The 22,430-nt window shown below is 41.8% G+C and overlaps 1 protein-coding gene and 1 long non-coding RNA gene across 3 annotated transcripts in view; one reads left to right on the top strand and one right to left on the bottom strand.

Annotated features, from left to right (window-relative positions):
• The window catches only part of LOC121402976 (probable serine/threonine-protein kinase DDB_G0277449), a 41,147-nt gene extending 21,213 nt beyond the window's left edge, over window positions 1–19,934 (top strand). For both annotated transcript variants that reach the window (XM_041590040.1, XM_041590039.1), the window contains exons 5-14: window positions 2,410–2,592; window positions 3,388–3,555; window positions 4,539–4,645; window positions 9,904–10,062; window positions 11,685–11,776; window positions 14,946–15,008; window positions 17,396–17,534; window positions 17,771–17,962; window positions 18,521–18,649; window positions 19,341–19,934. In XM_041590040.1, coding sequence (XP_041445974.1) covers window positions 2,412–2,592; window positions 3,388–3,555; window positions 4,539–4,645; window positions 9,904–10,062; window positions 11,685–11,776; window positions 14,946–15,008; window positions 17,396–17,534; window positions 17,771–17,962; window positions 18,521–18,649; window positions 19,341–19,739 — 1,629 coding nt within the window. In that variant the 5' untranslated portion in view covers window positions 2,410–2,411 and the 3' untranslated portion in view covers window positions 19,740–19,934. The remainder of the gene's footprint in view (window positions 1–2,409; window positions 2,593–3,387; window positions 3,556–4,538; window positions 4,646–9,903; window positions 10,063–11,684; window positions 11,777–14,945; window positions 15,009–17,395; window positions 17,535–17,770; window positions 17,963–18,520; window positions 18,650–19,340) is intronic.
• Window positions 19,935–20,644: 710 nt separating this feature from the next.
• Window positions 20,645–21,771, bottom strand: LOC121402975. The gene is made up of 3 exons (XR_005966918.1): window positions 21,318–21,771; window positions 20,829–20,838; window positions 20,645–20,655 (listed from the first exon to the last, which is right to left on the bottom strand). It is a non-coding gene; the product is annotated as an uncharacterized LOC121402975 (long non-coding RNA).
• Between the last annotated feature and the right edge of the window lie 659 nt (window positions 21,772–22,430).

Raw genomic sequence — 22,430 nt, 5'->3', positions numbered from 1 at the left:
TAAAAACTGATAGAAGTAGTTCACAAGGATGAGAGGGAACTGGACAGTAAATACACTGACAATGATCAAAACTATAAGATCAGTCTGCATTAAGGGGTAGTTGGTAGAATCAGTAAAATGAAACAGAGCTGAACAAGTGAATATGGTTTCCAGGCACTGGTCTGTCACTTTGTTTGGCTGGTCTCTCTAGACCCATAGTATGATCCACACTTTGTCCCCTGGGTCAACAGTCGCATCATCCAGATTTGGCCCAGCACATTGATAGCCAAAATATTCCAGAGATCTGCACATTTAGCAACTTCACCAAAAAAGTAGATCATACAGTGGACAGCTTAACAGTTTGCTTGCTTCCAAGACAAGAGGATACTGTTTCATACATTCAGAGGATTACTTATCTCAGTATACATACAGTTCACATGTACATATTTATCTACATTCAGAACCAATATTCATTCACATCTATCAGACTTCTAAGATTTGAATTTCTTTTTAAATTTCCACCCCTTTGTTCAGTCAAGCCACGATTAATCCTTCTGATTCGAGGTCTTCTATAGAGAAGATAACTTAGTAGGCCCTGCCCCACATGTGCAGAAATTTAGTTTTTATGGTTTTCAGCGGTTTCGTAACAGCGTTAAGTTGTGGCGAGATCAAAATTATGCAAAACCCCAGGTACTAACTATTTATTGTAAAATATCCCACACCTGTATTATAGAAAATTTGTGAAAGACCACAAAATGTTCAAATGTCACCTGAGAGCTAACAATGTTCAACTCTTGGGATAAACAACTTTATAAAACCTCTGTTTTTATCTTATTATAGACAAATATTTTGATTATTTCCTTTGCTTAATGTACATTCAGGTTAATATTTGTGGGAAATTCACAAAGGCCCAGGCTTTGGGTAGCACAATATTTGGGGCAGCATGCCATCCAGCCACCCATCTACTCCCAAAATCCTGCACACACTGAGGACTGGGTGCACAGGAGATTTTAAAGTTTGTTGAAAACTCCTGGTCCCTATGGCCGATGGAATTAAGAAAAGTGCAGGTGCATGAGCACTCGAGGATGGGGGGTTGGGGTAGTGGGAGAGGAGAACTTGGGCTAGCCTTGGGATGTTGGAAATATAAATTCAGCACTGTGTACAGACTGTAAATTTATTGAACAGATGCTTTCTGGATTTTGAAATTAGGCATGCTAAAACCAAAAGGTCTTCTTGAAAACTGAAACTTGACTTGTTGTCAGTTGTTATTGTTATGTCTGTGTCTGCAAATTTATATAAACTCCTACATATCATAGGGATAGTGTCCTGTTTGGTTTTTAGGTTGTTGAATAGCATGTTTGTGGTTGTGGTACCTGAATTTATCTATCTTGTTATCAGTCATCCCTTCCTCCTCTACTTTATGTTAAAATGTGTGCAGGTGTACATAGGGCATACATTTATAAGAATGGGCAGAGATCAGGTGCATTGTAGACACAGGCATAATTTGGTGCCTGCAAACTGCATTAAATGCATATGGATGTTGCTTGATGTGCCCATATCTAATCAATGCAGGAGCATAGAACATCAATATAATTGGCTACCTTTCCTCATAATAGGTACAGGTGTGTGTTTAAGGAGTCCCCAAAAATACACAAATATTTATGTATGCCCATTATAGGTGGTGCAGGCAGCTTAGCTCTTAGTTCATCCAAAGCACGCAGGGCTCCTTGCCTCAACATGGCGCCATACCATGACACAGAATAATAATTATACCTCTATAATAATTGTATGTTAATTTCTTTCAATTAACAGTCAAGCAGGCATGTGAGGGTAATTAACCCAACTTGATGTGCATTTATAATACTGTATGTTAATAGTCAGTGGTATAATGAATGAAAACTACATTTGACCATTAATATCTGTGTATGTTAAGCACAGATATGTTTCTTTGTCCATTGTAGGCTTGCAGCTTAAGCGGCTAATAGGATGTGTCCTAAACATGCCTGGAGCTGTTATGAACTAAAATAATGTATTATGAATTAGAAACTTCCAAATTATGTACTAATACACAGATTGACTCTGAATGACCAAGGCCCCTTGCTCTGCTTGTACAGGGAGACCTACATTGTACCCATCCCTACACACAAGTTGTATAGAAAGGTAGAAATGCCCCCTTGGTTTTGTAAGTGAATCCAAAAAAATATACAACTGCTTAAAATGATTAGAGGATATAAAAAATGGAAAGCTGTGTAATGTTTTCCTGTAAACAATCATTCACAGCAGCATGCACACGGCCAAACGTCAGTTGCTAAATGACCGTTGGTCATAGAGCTGTTACTCTACTCAGAGCTGTCTAAGCGTGCAGTAGTGTTTCACAGCGTCTCCCCAGAGATTTTTATATTTTAGTAATTTTTTCAGTCTATCCACCAGCTATGGATAGATCTCCAAATTCTCCTGAATCCCGTGGGCTCACGAGGAAGAGAAACATCAAAACAAAGACAAAAGGGGCAAATAAAAAGATCAAGCTTATGGGAAACAGCATGGAGGAGAAAAGCTTGTGCCAAGTAGAGCAAGAGGAGCAGAAGAGAGAGAGAGAGAGGAAACCAGCAGAAGGTAAGACGGACCAGACTAAACTTGATTTTAAAATATAATCCATAACTCATCCTTCCTAGAAAGTTCCTTGCCCCCTGCTTGTTTGTCAGTTGAGCTCAGCCTACAGTTGGAGAATCCCATCTGCTCTCCTAGTTACATTTGGAAATCCATCTAAAGGGATATCATGATGTAATTTGAAGGATAATTTCTACTCTACTTTATTTAGGTTGTTTACTAAGACAGGTTATAAAAATCACCAAAATCCCATAGCAGCTAATCAGCAAGTAGATTTCAACGGTCACCTGTAAATTAGAATATGGGTGCAAAGATCTGATTGTTTTTGTGGGCAACAGCACTGGTGATATTTCTATCTTTGCTGAAAGAGCAGCCTTAATGATATATCCATGGTAGTCTACTCAGTCAGGTAACCTATTTGTGTGTATAATTTACCAACAGTAAACAAGTGTTTACCCAAAATATCATCCAATTGACTCTTGGATTGAAGTTCATAAGTAGGGTAGACTATTAAAAAAGTGCTACATTTGTAAAAAATCTTGTCACCTAAGACATCCAATGAGCAGATAGTATTTATTGATTATCTGTTTAAAGACAAACAACTAATTGCATGCTATAGGTTACTATAACTGGCTGAACTTTATGTATTTTATTATATATGGGGTAAGACAGCCAATAGACATTCTCCACAGATCTTACCTTATTTGCCCTTCAGGCTTAACCCAACACCCACTGCTCCATTTCCACATAGGGGTCTATCCTACAGTGTGTGAGCCTATGTCACCTTTCATATATCTGTAGCTCGTCAACTCAAGAAGAAAAGAAACTTCAACGATGAGAAAGAACAGGAGTCAAAAAGGATGAAAAAAAGGATCAGAAAAATGGATAACATCGAGGAAAAGAACTTGCATAGCTCCAAAGCACATTGTGAGAAGAAGGAGAAAACCAGGAAGGAAGATCCAGAAGAAGGTAATGGAACCTGTCTAAAATTAATTGTAGAATATACTCCCTAAAAAAGTTTTATCGCCCCTGGTAATGTCCATTGCAAACTCCACATGGTGCATATAAGACAGTGTTTACTAAACTATGGCTTAGGCCTCCTAATGGTACCAGAGCACTGGACTTAGCCTAAAGACCAGATAGCAACCAATTAACTTTATTTTCCAATATCCTTTTTGGGCTGCAGCCATCTAATATGCCTATGTGCTATTGCCCTTAATACAGTATTTGAGTAAGACTAGTCTAAGGTCAAGTTTGAGTGAGATTTGGGGTATAGTTGCCATAGTTCTTTTGAAGATAAGGTCAATAGATTATATGGAAAAAATCAGGGACTCTTCTAATAAATACACTGATTTTATGTACAGTACTTGGGGGAAAATGTCAAGGCTGCCTCCATGTATAATATGCATAAATAGGAAATAGCTGTCACTGTGCTCATGGGAAGGATTTTGGAGGGACAATGTGTGGATTAAATTAGTTTTAGAACTCACAGCACCTCTCTTCCAGAACTCAAACACCCCGCCCTACTACAATAAGTAGAATGCTGGAGACAATTTATCTATGTAAAATTAGGAGTGGTAATATGGAAAATCATCAGTAGGAGCCTCACAAAGCAGGTAGTAACAGCTGCAGTCTTAGTGAAATTCAGTGAATTCTGGTAGGTACTGGTGGTGACATGGGGGCATCACTGAAAATGCAGAAGGGAGCCATAGCCCTAAAACCTTGTGAGTGTTATAAATAGGGAATGCAGTATAAGAAACAGCTTGCACATATTCATCTTATATACCATGTTCCAGTCAGATATGGTATTTCTGCAACTTCCTTATACATTAATAGCTGGACTGATTAATACAAAATCCTTTCCTTTCACCCTCTCAACACCACAGAAATGTGTCTTCCAGTATATGTTAGCAAATCAATGATTAATATCCTTTCCTCTTCCCCCCCTCAAGGAGAAAGTGGAGCAAAGAGGCCTTGTGTTCCAGCTCAAAGGCCCAATCCAAAAAACATCACCAGCTATCAGTTCCACAAGAATCTTGGGAAAGGAAAGTTTGGCAAGGTGAGGATTTGAATTTTATTTATTAGCTTTTAATAGGATACACCAAAGAGAAACTAAACATCACATCATAATCTTTGTTGAAGTTTGTGCCTAAAATTTTTCATAACTGACTAGAACTAGACTACAGCTCTGGGTCCTGTCACTTCTTATAGACTGAGGGACCATACTCCAAAGCCATGTGTTGAATGTGTATACTCTTTGGAAATGTTAAATACATTTTAAAGGGGTTGTTCACTTTTAGTATGATGTAGAGAGGGATATTCTCGGACAATTTGCCATTGGTTTTAATTTTTTATTATTTGTGGTGTTTGAGTTATTTAGCTTTTTATTCAGCAGCACTTTAGTTTGCCGTTTCACCAGGTTGCTAGGGCCCAAATTATTATTAAAATTTAAAAAGGGTAACAGGGGATAGGTCAAGAGGAAAAGAGTTCCAGTGTGACAAAAAATCTAGGCAGTAAGGTAAACTCACCAATAACATCAGGGGGTCCAGGTGCTCAAGCCCCAGACCTTCAGCTCGGGGAGGCAATGCTAGACATGTAGATTTCAGTGGTAGAATGGCACAAACTGGACTTCACTCCAAAAATAGATGCAAATTTAAAAAGTTTTATTTATACAAAAAGGAACATCTCAGAGGGAGGCCTTACGCGTTTCGTGCTTTCTGGGCATTTAGTCATAGGCTAGGGATATTCAGTACAACCAGTGAAATTTAAATGAAAAAACAACAATCAGAGAAGTTATCTGGTTAACCAATCAGAATGCATATATATGCCAGTCACTAATGTTAACCAGATCACTTCTCTGATTTTTTATTTAAATATCACTGGTTGTACTGAGTATCCCTAGCCTATGACTAAGTGCCCAGAAGGCACGAAACGCGTAAGGCCTACCTCTGAGATGTTCCTTTTTGTATAAATAAAACTTTTTTAATTTGCATCTATTTTTGGAGTGAAGTCCAATTTGTGCCAGTCTACCACTGAAATCTACATGCCCAAATTATTATAGCAACTATGCACTGATTTAAATGAGAGACCAGAATATGAATAGGAGATGACCTGAATAGAAAGAAAAGTAGTATGAAGTAGAAATAGCCTTACAGAGTATTTATTTTTAGATGGGGTCAGTGACCCCTATTTGAAAACTGGAAAGAGTCAGAAAAACAATAAAAAAGGAAAAAATGAAAAGATGCTTAGAATTAACCATTCTATAAAATACTAAAAGTTAGCTTAAAGGTGAACCACCCCTTTAAAGAATTACCTTTTTAAGGGCTATTCCACACGGGGAGATAGCCTTGCGTTTGCGGTCGCGGCGACAAAGCGCCGCGCCAGTCGCCGCGACCGGCGCAGGCGACAGTTTTGTATGGGCGCCTATGTAAAAACGCCTGTGCTAACCACACGAGGCGATGCGCTTTTCAACAGTCGCCTGAAAATGCCTCGCCAGGCTTTTTCAGGCGACTGTTGAAAAGCGCATCGCCTCGTGTGGTTAGCACAGGCGTTTTTACATAGGCGCCCATACAAAACTGTCGCCTGCGCCGGTCGCGGCGACTGGCGCGGCGCTTTGTCGCCGCGACCGCAAACGCAGGGCTATCTCCCCGTGTGGACTAGCCCTAAATGTGTTCTCCATAATATAGCGCAGTATTTCTTTTGGCGATATTTCCCCTTAAAAACAAAATACAAAATCAGAACTTCAGTCAATGTGGAGATATCTTTTTTAGAAACATTATTTTTTCATTTCCACTCAAATACAAAAAAGGATTTTCTTTTATTTATATATATATATATATATATATATATATATATATATATATATATATATATATATATATATATATATATATATATATATATATATATATATATATATATATACATATATATTTATATATAAAACCAAGTGATACCGGTACCAGAAAAATAGTTCATGTGCCTGGGTGCAGAAACAAAATATACATCCATTCCAAATCATAAGAGCTCCGCACTCACAGGTTTTTTTTTAAAAAGTAAAAAAAAAGATTTATTCCAGGGTTACAGACTGACATTTTGGCCTCTACACAGGCCTTTCTCAAAGTAACTGGTTAACACTTAACATGCATTATATACATGATATGGCGGGAAAATTGATGACATAGGGTAATCGTCACAAATAGGTGACTACATCAAAACATACTATCCTACCTAACTTAAATAACTAGAGCTCATTGATGGATTCCATTAAAAATAATTCATCTATTTCTTGTGCCGTTAATAAATTAAAAGCATTAATTTAAATAACTAGAGCTCCTTAGTATATTATATTATAAATATTTCATCCATTTCATGTACAACTAAAAAAAACTAAAAATGTAGGTTAAAAACAAAACACTAAGTAACCATCTTAAAGTTTTTGACACATTATACCTTAAATTTCACACACAATGTTGCATATGTTACTACAGTGTAAATCTTTGAGGATGTAATAAGTAATGGTGTCTCGTCCTGTCCCTGTGGTTTATTCTCATCCCCATCTAATAAAGTCGTGTTTGCCTTCCATTGAACTTATGACCCTCCCTTCACCCCTTATACTACCGATGTAGTGCCCCGTAGGGTCCCTGATCTCCAACTCTTCCCGTCTTCCCAGCCTACACCTACAGTATCTCCCCACTAGGATGTCAAATGCTAAGCGGGTCCACTTAACCCATCGTACCCAATAAAGTTTACCCAATCGTGTTAATACAGCCCAATAAAGAAACAATATGTCTGAGTACCTATTTGTAGCAAATAAAATACAAATAGTTACTCAGACACATTGTCTCTTTATTGAGCTGTATTGACACAATCTTTTCTCAGTATTTTCCTTCATCCTCGATTTTTTTGTTTTATATTTGTTTTTACAAGTTTTCATACATCCCCAACGTCAATGATACTTAATGATGTCACCCACGTACCCTTCCCGCCACTGGGGCTTAACATTGGTTGCGGTCATTTTGTTTAAGTACTTTGAGAAAGGCTAGGGATCTAGCCGAAACGTTAGTTGTTTTTGTCAAATAAACACTTTTTCTTAATTTATAAGTTGTGTGAGTGCAAGCCTCTGTTGTGCCTGCATATTATTGTCCAAGCTTTTTGCACCCAGGCACCCCATACCTTTACACAAGCTGTGCCAGCATCCCACTACGTGTGTGTGTGTATATATATATATATATATATATATATATATATATATATCAGGTCAGGTCTGTTTTCCCAACATAGGACAACCCACAAGGGCATGTGATAAGATATATCACATGTGTGGTATTGCATGTAATATGATGTCTAATCTCCAAACATTTACCAGTATGTGGGTGTAAAAAAGATTGGCTAGGGGACATGTAGCGACAGGAGGTGCAGGTAGGGCATTTGAAGCAACCTGGTTTGTTACCTAGCTAGGTCCGTGGTTTCGTGGTATAGCAAAGTACAGGGTCATTTATAAATAATAAGTCCCTCAAATTGGTACCCCTTTTATAACATACTCTTGGGGGATTTGGAATAATCCTGGCTAACTCATTATCCGCCAGGATAATGTGCCATTGTTTTTTAACAAACCTACCCATGTTCATCGTACCATGGTTGTACCTAGTGCTAAACACCCCTTGGTATACTCAAAGCTTCATTTAACAACTTGTCGGTGTAACCCCTGTCTCTAAAACGATTCCACATTTCAGTCAACTGTAGTTCACGATTATTTATGGTCGGATTATTCCGCAAAACCCTACAGAATTGAGAAATTGGCAAAGACTTTTTCATTGAATTAGGATGACTGCTTGAAAAATGTAAAATAACATTTTTATCAGTAGGTTTGCGGTATAATGTGAAATCGACTTTAGTACCATTTAAAGTGAGAGCCACATCCAAAAAGTTAATTGTGTGGGGATGTATATCATAAGTAAAGCGCGCTGGGCTCGCAAATATTTTTAATTCTGAAACCATCTCAATAAACTGTGCTGTATATATATATATATATATATATATATATATATATATATATATATTTCAATGAAGAGCCAGCACTCACAAATAAATCGTTGATATGCCTGGGTGCAGAGTCAAAATTGCGTACATGTCCATAGAAAATGATCCGCACTCACAGGTCTTAAAAATTCAACATAATTTATTGTTTAAAAGGTAAGGACTGAAGCTTCGGCCTATCCTAAGGCCGTTCTCAAAGTGAGAAAAAAAGGCCTTAGGATAGACCGAAACATCAGTCCTTACCTTTTAAAAAATAAATAATGTGGAATTATTAAGACCTGTGAGTGCAGATAATTTTCTATGGAGATATATATATATATATAACAAATCAGAGTCTTGGCTGAACGTGACCAAAGTACAGATATGGGACCTGGAATCCAAATTACAGAAAGATCCATTATCCAGAATGCTTGGGACATGGGTTTTTCTGGATAATGGATCTCTGTAATTTGGATCTTCAAGTCTACTAGAAAATCATGTTGACATTAAATAAACCCAAATAGGCTGTTTTTTTACTTCCAATAAGGATTAATTATATCTTAGTTTGTATCAAGTGCTAGGTACTTTTTATTATTACAGAGAAAAAGAAATAAATTTTTACAAATTTGGATAAAATGGAGTCTATGGGAGACAGTCTTTCCACTATTCAGAGCTTTCTGGACTACGGGTTTCTGGATACCAGTACCAGTACAATGGTTTAATGGTATGAGCCGACTGGGAAGGGAAGTCAAAGAATTGCAAGAGGCAGACATTGCTTTTTAATGGGTTGGTTCACCTTTAAGTTAACTTTTAGTTTGTTATGGCCTATTCTAAGCAACATTTCAATTGGTCTTCATTCTTGATTCTTTCTTGGTCTTGATTCTTTATTTTTTTATAGTTTTTTTTAATTATTTGCCTTTTTCTTCTGACTCGCTCCTGCTTTCAAATGGCGCTCAATGACCCCATCTGAAAAAACAAATGCTATAAAAGTCCAAATTGTATCATTATTGCTACTTTTTATTAATCATATTTCTTTTCAGGCCTAGGGGAATTTGCCTGAACTTGCAAACTGGAGTGCTGCTGAATAAAATGCTAAATAACACACAATAATAAAAACTGAAAACCAATTGCAAATTTTCTCAGAATACCCCTTTCTACATCATATTACAAGTTAATACAAAGGGTAACAACAAATGTAGTAATTAGAAATAGCTTTAAATTCATTGAAATGTGTAATTAATGTGTAGTTGTATGAGAATAATTTGATTAGTGTATATTTAACAAAAACTCCATTCTCAGGTTATGCTGGCGTCACTGAACAACTGCAGAGATCAAGTAGCAATCAAAGTGATTCAGAAGGCGAGGCATATAGAGAACATCGTGGCAGAGGCACGCACTCTCAGGATCACTGAAGATTGTCCCTTTCTCTGCCATGGATATGGAGCTTTCCAAAACCAGGTACAATATAGAGCAATAATGCCATGCAGTTTCTTTTACTGTTGGCTTTACTTTAGCAGCTGCTACTGACTTTGCTTAAGAAACCATGTTATACTTTTTTCTTAAAAATATATTCCAAACTGAAATCACCTATATATGGCTAGGAACTCATAGTGGAATTCAACATAACAGTGTTTTAGATTTTGCAATTATGAATCTTAGTGATTCTAAGGAGGGAATCTTTCCCCACTGCTGTGCTCTACATTAAGGGAGAAGAATAGCTTAAATCACTGATATGCCTAGTTGGACACCCCAGTGATTCTAGTCTCTTACCCCTTAGCCGGGGCTGGTTTGCCTCTTCTTTAAACACTCACCCAAGTCTCTCATCTTCTTTAAAAACCTAGCCTAGGATAGTGTCTGCTGAGCACTATGTCACCATTTTGGAGCCCCACAGGTATCATCTCTGCCAGCTGTAGAAGGAAGCAGATGCAGTTAGGAAATTGCCTCTTCTACAATTTTTAGCAAATACCCAATTAAAAGCGTTGGCTTCGCCGCACTTCGCCGCACTTCGCCAGGGCTGCACAAATTCACAAAGATCCGAAGTTGTGCGCAAGTTACCGATCATTTGCAAAGTTGCGCCAGTGATGTTATGATCAGGGGTTCGAAGTTACGCTAGCGATGCCTAATTTGCATACGGCGCCAAGTTAAAGTACAATGGACGTATATGTAGCAGCAAATACATTACACTATACAAGCCTGGAAAACCTTCATAAAATAAAATAGAATTGTTATTTTGCCCTATACATGTGCCCACTGTATAGTTTAGGTGCCATTTGTTAGGAAATGTAGGGGGGAAGGAGGGTACCCCCACTATAATTTACAATCTTTTTCAGCCTATCACCCTTAAAAAAGTAAAAGATGCCAGCGTTTTGGGACTTAGAAAAAATGTCAACTTTTTTTTAAAGCAAGTTGTATCCACTCTATTGCACTTCACCTGGTCTGAGGTGGCGAAGTAAAGTCTGGCGCAAGAGGTAACAATCACGAAAATCCGCAACTTAGTCAATTAGCGTAGTTACGTCCCTTCGCCAGAGCACAACTTCGTCTGGCGTAAGGGTGTGAAGTAGCGCTAGAGTAGGTCCACTACACTAGTGAATTTATGCCAGCACCCATAAGTAAACCGGCGAAGTGGCAAAATGGCGTCACGCTGGCAAATTTTTGCTAGCGTAGCCACTTACTTTAGTAAATTTGCCCCTTAAAGTGCCACATGATAGCGTCCTGTCTGGCCCTATATACCATTTCCTTAGTAAAGGTTGTAATAAACTCCCCACATACACATATCTATCTGTAGAAACATTAACCTCTCCTTGTTTCACACCAAAAGGGGTGTAGGAGATCCTTGGGGAATACATCATGGGAGTTGCTTAGGATGAATCATTCCTTGTGTGCATATGCAGAGGGTAGGAGCAGAAGGCACAACGTCAAGACTACATAAAAAAATCTACTGATGTTCCGGAATTGTTTTGTTCCATCCTCAGTGTGATCCTTGTATTTGGCTCTGCTTTGAGAACTAATACTCTTGTGTTTTAGTAGTTCTCTAGTAGTTCTGTTTTAACAGCTCTCTTCTCATTTATCTTTATAACCAGCTGAATATGTTTCTTATAATGGAGTTCATAAGAGGAGGATCCTTGGAACAGCTTATAAATGAGAAAGGTTGCTTGGACATGGATAGCATAAAGTAAGTAACATCCCTAGAGCTGTATGAAATTTTATGTTATTCCCACCCTTCTCTTCCTGTAAGAGTAAGAGTATCATACTAGCAGTCTCTGGTGTTTTGGCATCCCAGTCTTTTCTTACTCCATGAAAAAAGAACAAATGCAGTTTCTGGGATTTTCCCCTTCTATAGAGCAGAGCAAGAAAACGGTGGCCTGACAAAAAGCTTAAAATCACCCAGTGTGTAATTATGAATAGTATGTTTCTTAATGGTATGCATCCTCCTAATTGTTCCACCCCCTAATCTTAATATATATTAAAAAAAATATATACATTTTATTCACCACATTTTATTATATAAAAGCATTAACGTTTCGACTCATGGTCTGGAGCATCACCATAATTAAAACTGACACAGTTACACAATTTTAAAACTAAATAAGCTCCACCTAATTCATGATATCACCAACAAGTGTGTTTCCTAATTAATTAGTCAGTTAATAAAATACTCAGTAAAGCTAATTATATAGCCACAGCAAATGAAAACATTTGTAGCAAGTGGGGAAGGTAATATTAGATCTAAATGTATATAGTTATGTACACAGAGCAACACCCAAATTTGTATCGCTTATCCAAAAAACAACTAAAAGAACAGTATTCACTCATTCTCTTTGGGGACAATGTATCCATTGTTTTGTCCCCCAACACAGAATGCTGCAGTAAAATTGTTTAAAAAAGCTATGGATAATGAAATAGATTCCATTTGTGCTAATTCAACAAGCAATTTTGATAATCTTTCTAGAGCCGAAATAGAAGCTCTTTCTACGTTACGTAATGATCCCACTTTGGTGATACGCCCCGCAGATAAAAGGGGTGGAATTGTCTTGTTGAACTATAGCGACTTTCGCATGGAAATTCTATCTCAGTTGGCGGATGCTAACGTATACATGAAATTGGATGCAGATCCTGTCTGGCGTTTTAAATCTAAGATTAATAAAATTAAAATCAGCGCAATGCAATAGTTGGATCACTGATTCTTTATTTAATTTTTTAAGACAGGATCATCCTATTTGTCCAATTTTGTACACCCTCCCTAAGATACATAAAAATTTGACCTCCCCACCAGGGAGGCCGATTGTATCTGCTAGGGATGGTTTACTGCATCTGCTGGGTGTTTATGTTGATCAGATTCTTCAACCTTTGGTTTGCTCCACATCTTCATATTTAAGTGACACTCCACAATTTTTGCAGTGTATAAGAGATTTAACGTTGATAGGTGAAGACCCTAAAATCCTGGCCACCATTGATGTGGTAAGCTTGAATACAAATATCCCACACCAAAAAGGCCTCAAGGCAATTCAAAAATCTATTGTGGAAAACATTGGTTATGATGGACCACCAGTTGGTTTTGTTATTGACCTATTACAAATGTGTCTCACCTTCAATTATTTCAGATTTGAGGACAGTTATTATCAACAAATTGCGAGTACTGCGATGGGGGCCCCAATGGCGCCCTCATACGCCAACTTCTTCTTGTATCAATTTGAAATGCATAACATTCTTTCTAAATATGGACAAAATATCATTATATATAAACATTTTATCGATGATATTATCCTGATTTGACTAGGCGATGAATCTGGTTTTTGCAGTATGGTAGAGGAGTTGAACCTATCTTCTGAAACTATTAAATTCACAGCTTTGTGTGGTCAAACATTAGAATTTTAGATTTACATCTGACATTGGATAATAATAAGGTTCAATACTCCCTATACCGCAAAAACACGGATCGTAAAACACTTTACTGCATGCATCTAGTTGCCATGCCCCTGCTTTGAAGCGTTCACTCCCTTTGTCTCAGTTTTGCAGAGTATTGCTCAATAATTCAGATGAAATGAAGTGTGAAATACAATTAACTAAATTTCTGCAACTGGGCTATAAAAGCAGGGCCCTAGATCAAGCATTCGTTAAGGCTAGAAGCCGAGTTTCAACACAACAAACAGAGAGAAGTAACAAGAGTCCTTTGATCAACAGTGTATAACAGTGTCTCATCCTCCATCAACAATGCCTGTAGAGCCAATTGGAAAATTATACGAGCGGATGAAGTATTGGGTCAAGTGTGCCCAGATCCACCTATGGTGGGTTATAGGAGGGATCAGAACCTTTGTGACCTATAGGTGTTGGGAGACCCTATACACTGTTAAAAAGAACAAGGTTTAATCACTTCACATGGATACCCACAAATAAACCTGGATGCTATAAGTGTCCAACATGTTTGTCCTGTAGATATATGACACCAGGCAATAGCTTTGTACATCCCCACTCAGGCCATCGATATAAAATACATCACCATATTACGTGCATGGCCACAAACGTTATATATTTAATCAACTGCCCTTGCGGATTATCTTATGTGGGTAAAACTGATTTGATGTTGAGATTGTGAATTGATGCTCATAGGTCAGCCATTAATGTAGCTTATAGAGATAAGAAAACCACCAAACCGGTTGCTAAACATTTTTTGGAGGTGGGGCACCATTTAGCTACTTTTAAATATATGGCAATTGATCATGTTCCAATGCCTAGGAGAGGAGGTGACAGATTCCGCATCATTTTTTTAATTGAAAAATGTGGGTATTTAGGAAACATTGAACCCCTATACTGGTATCAGTAAGACACCCTGTAGTAAACAGCATAGGGCACTGCACAAATGTTATTTTACATCTGTTGGTACATTTTGCAACTGACTTACTTATATTGTTGGTAACTTTCCTTACATGGTGTTTCACGAAGGAAAAGTTAGAGAAAACAATGTACATTTTCTACTACAAATGTTTGTTGCAGTTGCCTAAGCTGTTGCACAAGCAGAGATCAACACTTCATAGAGTAATCTCCACCTCAGCAATGTTTGCGTGTCTTTCCTATTAATGTTTTATGTGTAAATACTGTATATAGATATGTATAGATATTGGAGACATGATTGTTAACTATTTGTTCATATATTTCTCTAGAATCCATGATAGTCTGTTAACATATGCCCAATAAAGACTTTAGAAACCTAAGGGTGGTCTTTTATTATAGGATTTTCTGTTAGTGGTTTCATCATACATTTGCCTTGGTTTTTCAAATCTAAAGAAAATGTAACTGGAGCTTCCAACTAAGGAAATGATTATTATTTATTCTTTTTCCCAAAGATTCTATTCTGCAGAGATGATCGTCGGTCTACAGTATCTGCATTCATGTGGTATTGTGCACCGGTAAGTAAAAGTGTTTCATTTCAGCCCGAATCCCTCATTATGTTTTAATTAATAGTGACCATAATGTTATATCATTTAATGTCTGGTGCAAAAAACAAATATACACTGGGGCAACAAAAACCATGAATTTCAGAAAAGCTCATTTTAGTGCCTTGAGGGCTGCCCTTTAGAGCAATGATTGGTGCATTAAGTTTTCAGCTAAAAACACAGAACAGAAATGGTTGTCATTTAAAATGATATTAAATCATTACTGTTCTCAATTTATTCCCTTAAGGAGTAAATGTATAAGCTTTAATAATCACCCTATGTGGCTTAATATAGAAGTAAAGAAGTTAATAGGAATGAAGAGAAAGGCATTTCAAAACTACTAAGTCTTTCGGGTCAGAAGCTGCATTTAATGAATATAAACACTATAATAAATGTTGTAAATCAGCAATCCGGAAGGCAAAATAAGGAAATTAAGAGTGCATTGTAAAAAGATGCAGGTTGAGAGTGTTGCTCCATTGAATAATGGTACCAGTATGGCTGTAATAGATACAGAAAAGGCAAATGTGCTAAATCAGTTCATTTCTTCAGTGTATATAATAGAGGAGTCTGAGTTCCCAGGCTCACTTCATAGCTGCACTGATGGCTCAGCTCAATCTAGTCAGTGACTGACTAAGGATATGATCCATAAATCTTTAATAAAAATTAATGTAAACAAGGCTCCAGGGCCTGATGTCATACACCCCCGGGTTCTAAGAGCGCTTAGTTCAGTTTTAGACCAGCCCCTATTTCTGATTTCTCAGATTCGCTTTCATCTGGTATGGTACCTATGGATTGGAGAAAAGCTGATGTCATTCCAATATTTAAAAAGGCATTACGATTTCAGCCTGGCAATTATAGGCCAGTAAATTTGACAAATGTGGTGGGCAAATTATTTGAAGGCTTGTTAAGGGATCACATTCAAATTTGTGTCCTAGTGAATGGCATTATGAGCAGCATATGGCTTTATGAAGGATAGTTCATGTCAGACAAATTTGATTGCTTTTTATGATGAGGTAAGTAAGATGCTGGACAGTGGGGGGCAGTAGATGTGATATATTTAGATTTTGCCAAAACGTTTGATACCATGGTCCACAAATGACTGCTTTCTAAACTAAGGTCTGTTGGGCTTGAAATTGTTAGCACATGGATAGGAAACTGGCTACAGGATCAGGTACAGAGGGTGGTTGTTAATTGTACATTCTCTACTTGGAGTAAGGTTCTAAGTGGGGTCCCTCAGGGCTCAGTATTGGGTCCACTTTTATTTAACTTGTTCATTAATAACTTAGGGGAGGGTATTGTAAGTAATGTATCAGTGTTTGCAGATGACAGAAAAATATCCAGCCCAATTAATTCCATCCAGAATGTGGCATCCTTGCAACATGATCTTGACAAACTGGCAATCTGGGCAGCTAAGTGGCAAATGAGATTCAATGTTGATAAATGTAATGTCGTGCACCTGGGATGTAAGAATATCCAAGCCACTGCACTAGGCAGGTCCATTATAGAAAAGGACCTTGGAGACCTTGTAGATGATAAACTTGGCTGTAGCAAGCAATGCCAGTCAGCAGAATCAAGGGGAAATAAGGTCTTGAGCTGTATTAAAAGGGGCATTGATCACGGGAGGAGGGGGTCATTCTTCCACTGTATAGAGCACTTGTAATGCCCCATCTAGAATATGCTGTACAGTTTGGGTCTCCATCACTCAAACAGGACATTATTGTATTAGAGAGGGTACAGAGAAGGGCAACTAAGCTGGTAAAAGGTATGGAAAATCTTAGCTATGAGCAAATACTGGCCAAATTGGGGATGTTCACGCTAGAGAAGAGGCGCTTAAGGGGTGAAATGATAACTATGTATAAATATATAAGGGGATCATATAATAATAAAGAAATAATAAAAGAGGTTCCGCCTAAATATTCGGAAGGGGTTTTTTACAGTGAGAGCTGTGAAGATGTGGAATTATCTCCCTGGCTGATACATTAGATAGCTTTAAGAAGGGGTTGGATGGCTTTTTAGCAAGTGAGGGAATACAGGGTTATGGAAGATAGCTCATAGTACAAGTTGACCCAGGGAATAGTCCAATTGTAATTTTGGAGTCCGGAAGGAATTTTTTCCTCTGGGGCAATTTAAGGAGGATTCAGATGGGGTTTTTTGCCTTCCTCTGGATCAACTGGCAGTTAGGCAAGTTAAAAAAGGTTTACCTTGATGGACATGTGTCTTTTTTTCAACCTAACTTTCTATGTTACTATGTAACTATTGCTTTTATTATTATAATTATTACCACCAATGGCCAAATACAGTTGGCAGCCTTATAGCTTTGACTCCTGTCCTAATTTTATTTCCCCTTCCTTTTACTCCAGCGATCTAAAACCATCAAATATCTTACTGAGTGCCGAGGGGCATATCAAAATTGCAGATTTCGGCCTAGTTGCAGAAAGTATGTTCGGCAACAAAAAGATCTATGCCTTAACAGGGACCTTCCTCTACATGGCTCCAGAGGTGAGAAACACTCTTCTATTATATACTAAAGGGAATACATGTACATTTATAAATAAGGATTTTTTTTATTGTTGTGTTTAATGTAAGTCTGACCCTGGTTAGTCTAGTCTAACACAAGTTCTTATGTTGCAAGCCTCTGTTATAAAGGGTTATGTGAGAATGATGTACAAACTTATTCCAGGAATGCTTCCCTAAAAAATGTAATGATCTAGCAAAATATGTTTTTGATTTTCTAGATTCTTCTGATGAGTGGGTATGACGCAGGAGTGGATTGGTGGTCTTTTGCCATTATTCTATGCCAAATGGCCAGTGGAAGAGCTCCATTCAACAAAGACTTGCCAATGGAATACTTCATCCAATCAGGGATCTGGCAGCATCCTTTCATTCCTGAGGATATCAGTACCGATCTGAAAAATCTGCTGCAGGAGGTGGGTATGAGCATGTGCAGGAAATATAACAATGAATGTGCCTTGTTTGCTAACAGACAATGAGATGGTTATATTTGCATTCCTACAGGCTGTTTTGTTCAACTTTAATACATTAAATACTGTGGGATGGAATGCTTATGTACAGAAGACACAGATACTGTATATTATTGAAATCTAAACATGAAGGTGATACATTTATCATATTGTGGAGTGAAATTGTGTATAATGGAGATTTATTTGGATTCTACCCATCCAAATTCCCAGGTGGACCCTGGGGTTCAGACCCATAATCTGAGCTACACATTCATTTTGGGAACAGCCTGCATGTAGCTAGTTTTGTTACAACAGACAAATTGCAGATATTCTCATTATATATTGAAGCTAACTCCTCCTTCCCATATTCAGATATACTCACATACAAAGCAACATTGTTCTCTACTATTTCGACTATTTCTACTATTTGCTGTGGAAAAAGTCACCCAGAATAAAATTAACCCTCCTGGTAATTGTGTAGCCACTTATACATTTGAACATCTGTTAATGAGGCTTCTCCTTTAGCTCCTCCAGAAGAATCCTGACAAGCGTCTGGGCACGACAGGGGAAATAAGAAAACACCCGTTTTATAGATCGGTTGATTGGACAGCGTTGGAGAGCAGAAAGATTCCACCCCCTTTCCAGCCAAGATCTGTAAGTACATTACTGCATTAGCCCTCTGCACCCCAAGTATCAGACTCACTCTGGCGGGTTGTAACATGGGTATGGTAGGCATGCTACTTTAACAGACCAGGATCCAGGGTAACATTAGTCTGTCACTGAAAAAAAAAAACAATCTCTTGCCTGCTTTCCCCCTTTACTCCATTAGATCTAATTACGGATCTCACAAATCCTTAGGTGGTCACTGGCTGGACTACAGTGAAACAATTGGTGGTTTCTGGGGGCCCTGGCCACAAATCTGTGTTTTGATTTTTAACTACTAGACTAGTGAGGGGGTCCCTGATGATTATTCTACGCGGGCTCAGTGATTTCTCATGGCAGCCTTATCTGTAATACAAGTCCTTTCTTCTTCAGTGTTGTGGCTTTTTCTGTCTTAGCAGGAAGGGACAGGGAGGTATTTCCTTGATACTCCTACTCCAAAGCCCCTTAGCCAGACTATGACAAATATGCTAGGTGCTTGGCTGGTAATTTACTGGGCAAGGCAGGTTGGGAGTTACAATAGTAAGCCTCTCTTCTCAGGCATTGTAGAGTACATACTGTAGCTGAAAACACCCAGCTCAGTGCACCCAGGGATGCCGCCAAATTGGTCTTTATTTAGTCCAAGCCCTACAAACAGTAACTAGATTGAGGCAAAGCAAAACAATGTGTATATTATTTTTTGCAGATACCAACTGTGGATGTCAATGCAGTCTGTGAAGAGCCACTGTCATTCTTAGAAGAGCCGGACTGCATCAACACATCAGGTGGTGTAATAATGGTTCAGGGTCTTTCATTCCTGAGTCCCGGCTGGGAAAGATCTGCAGGCCCCTTTTGCCTCCAACGTCTGCCCTCCCCACCATGGGCTCCCACTGTCAGCCCTCCTCTCCTCAGACCTCTGCCATCAGCCTTCCATACTTTGGAACCCTACCATCAGCCTCTTTTTCCTCAGGTTTCCTACATTGGCACTCCTTACCTTGGGGCCTTGTCAACAGCCCTCCCCTCTCTTGACCCCTACTATTATCCCTCTCCTCCTTGGCCCCTGCCATATGCCCTTCCCTCCTTAGACCTCCACCAAGCCCCTTAGACGCCCTGCCCTCCGTTCTACCTTCCTCTGGCTCCTTCCATTGGTCCCTCAGCTCTCTCCTACTTGGCCCCTGATATTGGTCCTCCTCACCACAGGCCCCCACCATTAGCCCTCCTAACCATGTGCCCCAGCCATCAGCTCTCTCCCCCTTGGCCCCTGCCATATGCCATTCCCTCCTTAGACCCCACCAGCCCTAGACCCCTCCCTCAGCCCTACCTTCCTCTGCTCCCACCATGACGTCACTCTCTCCTCCTGCTCTAATCTGCCTCCTCACCACGGCCCACATCATCCCTCCTAACCATGTGCCCACATCAGCTCTCTCTCTTGGCCCTGCATCAGCCTCCCCTACCACAGGCCCCACCATAGCCGTCATCGGCCTTCCCAATTGGCTACCTCCACCAGCCCTCCACTCAGACTATGCCATCGGCCCTCGCACCTCAGGCCCCTGCCATCAGCCCTCTCCACAACAGGCCCCCCCCATCGGCCCTCTCCACCTCAGGCCCCACTATCGCCCTCCCACTCGGCCCCTCCATCAGCCCACCTCATGACCCCGCCATCGGCCTTCCCACCTCGGGCCCCCCCATCGCCTCCTCATCTCATGGCCCCACCATTCAGCCTCTCACTCCATTAGGACCCCACCATCGGCCCTATCACATGAGCCCTCCACCTCAGCCTACCAGGCCCCCACATCGCCCACCTCAGGCCCACCTCCATCGGCCTTCCCCACTTGGGCCTCCACGCCTCCCACTCAGGCCCATGCCCTCCCACTTCAGACCCATCCATCGGCCCTCCGCACCTCAGGCCCCCCCATCGGCCCTCTCCACCACAGCCCCCACCATCGGCCCTCTCACTCAGCCTACCATCGGCCCTAGCCACTCATCGGCCCTCCCCACCTCGGGCCCCTCCATCGGCCCACCTCAGACCCTCCCATCGGCCTCCCCACCTCGGCCCCCCCATCGGCCTCTCCTCAGCCTGCCATCGGCCCCCACCTCAGCCCCACCATCGCCCTTCCACCATGCCCCACCATCGGCCCTCTCCACCATCGGCCCTCACCATCGGCCCTCCACTCAGGCCCCTCATCGCCTCCACCTCAGGCCACCTCCATCGGCCCTCCCCAACATGGCCTCTCCATCGGCCCTTCCGCAGCCAGCCCACCATGGCCCTCCACTCAGACCCAACATCGCCCATCCCACTCAGGCCCCCAGCCATCGGCCCTCCCCCCATCAGCCCACCATCGGCCCTCCCACCTCAGGCCCCGCATCGGCCCTCTCCACCTCAAGCCACCCACCATCGGCCCTCTCCACCACGGCCCCCACCATCGGCCCTCCCACCTCAGGCCCCCCATCGGCCTCCACTCAGGCCCCTCCATCGGCCCTCCCCAACCTGGCTACCTCACATCGGCCTCCCCATCAGGCCCCTCCATCGGCCTTCCCACCCTCAGGCCCCCTCAATCGGCCCTCTTTACCTCGGGCCCCACCATCGGCCCTCATCATCATCATGGACCCTCACCATCGGCCCTCATCAGGATGAGCCCTCACCATCGGCCCTCCCTACCAGGAGCCCCCAACATCGGCCCACCTCCATCGGCCTTCCCCACTTTGGGCCATCTCCATCAGCCCTCCGCAGCTCAGCCCCACTTCAGACCCATGCCATCGGCCCTCCACACCTCAGGCCCCCGCCATCGGCCCTCTCCACCTCAAGCCACCACCATCGGCCCTCTCCACCACAGGCCCCCACCATCGGCCCTCCCACCTCAGGCCACCACCATCGGCCTTATCCACCACTGGCCCCCACCATCAGCCTTCCCCACCTCGGGCCCCCTCCATCGGCCCTCCCCACCTCAGGCCCCCTCCATCGGCCCTCCTTACCTCGGGCCCCCAACATCGGCCCACCTCAGGCCACCTCCATCGGCCTTCACCACCTTGGGCCATCTCCATCAGCCCAACGCACCTCAGGCCCTCGCCATCGGCCCTCCCCACCTCTGGCCCATGCCATCGGCCCTCCACACCTCAGGCCCATACCATCGGCCCTCTCCACCTCTTGCCCCCGTTAACGGCCCACCTTAGGCCACCTCCATCGGCCCTCCTCACCTTGGCCATTGGCCCTTATCACCATGAGCCATCACCATCGGCCCCCCCAAACAGAGGCCCCCGCCATTGGGCCACCTCAGACCACCTCCATCGGCCTTCCCCACCTTGGGCCATCTCCATCAGCCCAACGCACCTCAGGCCCTCCCCATCGGCCCTCCCCACCTCTGGCCCATGCCATCGGCCCTCCACACCTCAGGCCCATACCATCGGCCCTCTCCACCTCTTGCCCCCGTTAACGGCCCACCTCAGGCCACCTCCATCGGCCCTCATCACCTTGGCCATTGGCCCTTATCACCATGAGCCATCACCATTGGCCCCCCCCAAACAGAGGCCCCCGCCATCGGGCCACCTTGGGCCACCTCCATTGGCCCTCCCCACCTCAGGCCCTCGCCATTGACCCTCCTTACCTTGGGCCCCCACCATCGGCCCTCCCCACCACGGGCCCCCACCATCGGCCCTCCCCACCACAAGCCCCACCTTCGGCCCTCCCCACCTCAGACCACCTCCATTGGCCCTCCCCAGCTCAGGCCACCTCCATCGGCCCTCCCCACCTCAGGTCCCCACCATTGGCCTTCCTCACCTCTGACCCCCACCATCGGCC

Source organism: Xenopus laevis, chromosome 4L, assembly GCF_017654675.1.
Source record: "Xenopus laevis strain J_2021 chromosome 4L, Xenopus_laevis_v10.1, whole genome shotgun sequence".
NCBI lineage: Eukaryota > Metazoa > Chordata > Amphibia > Anura > Pipidae > Xenopus > Xenopus laevis.
Note: the sequence above shows the minus strand (reverse complement) of the source record. Positions and strands in the feature narration are given on the sequence as shown.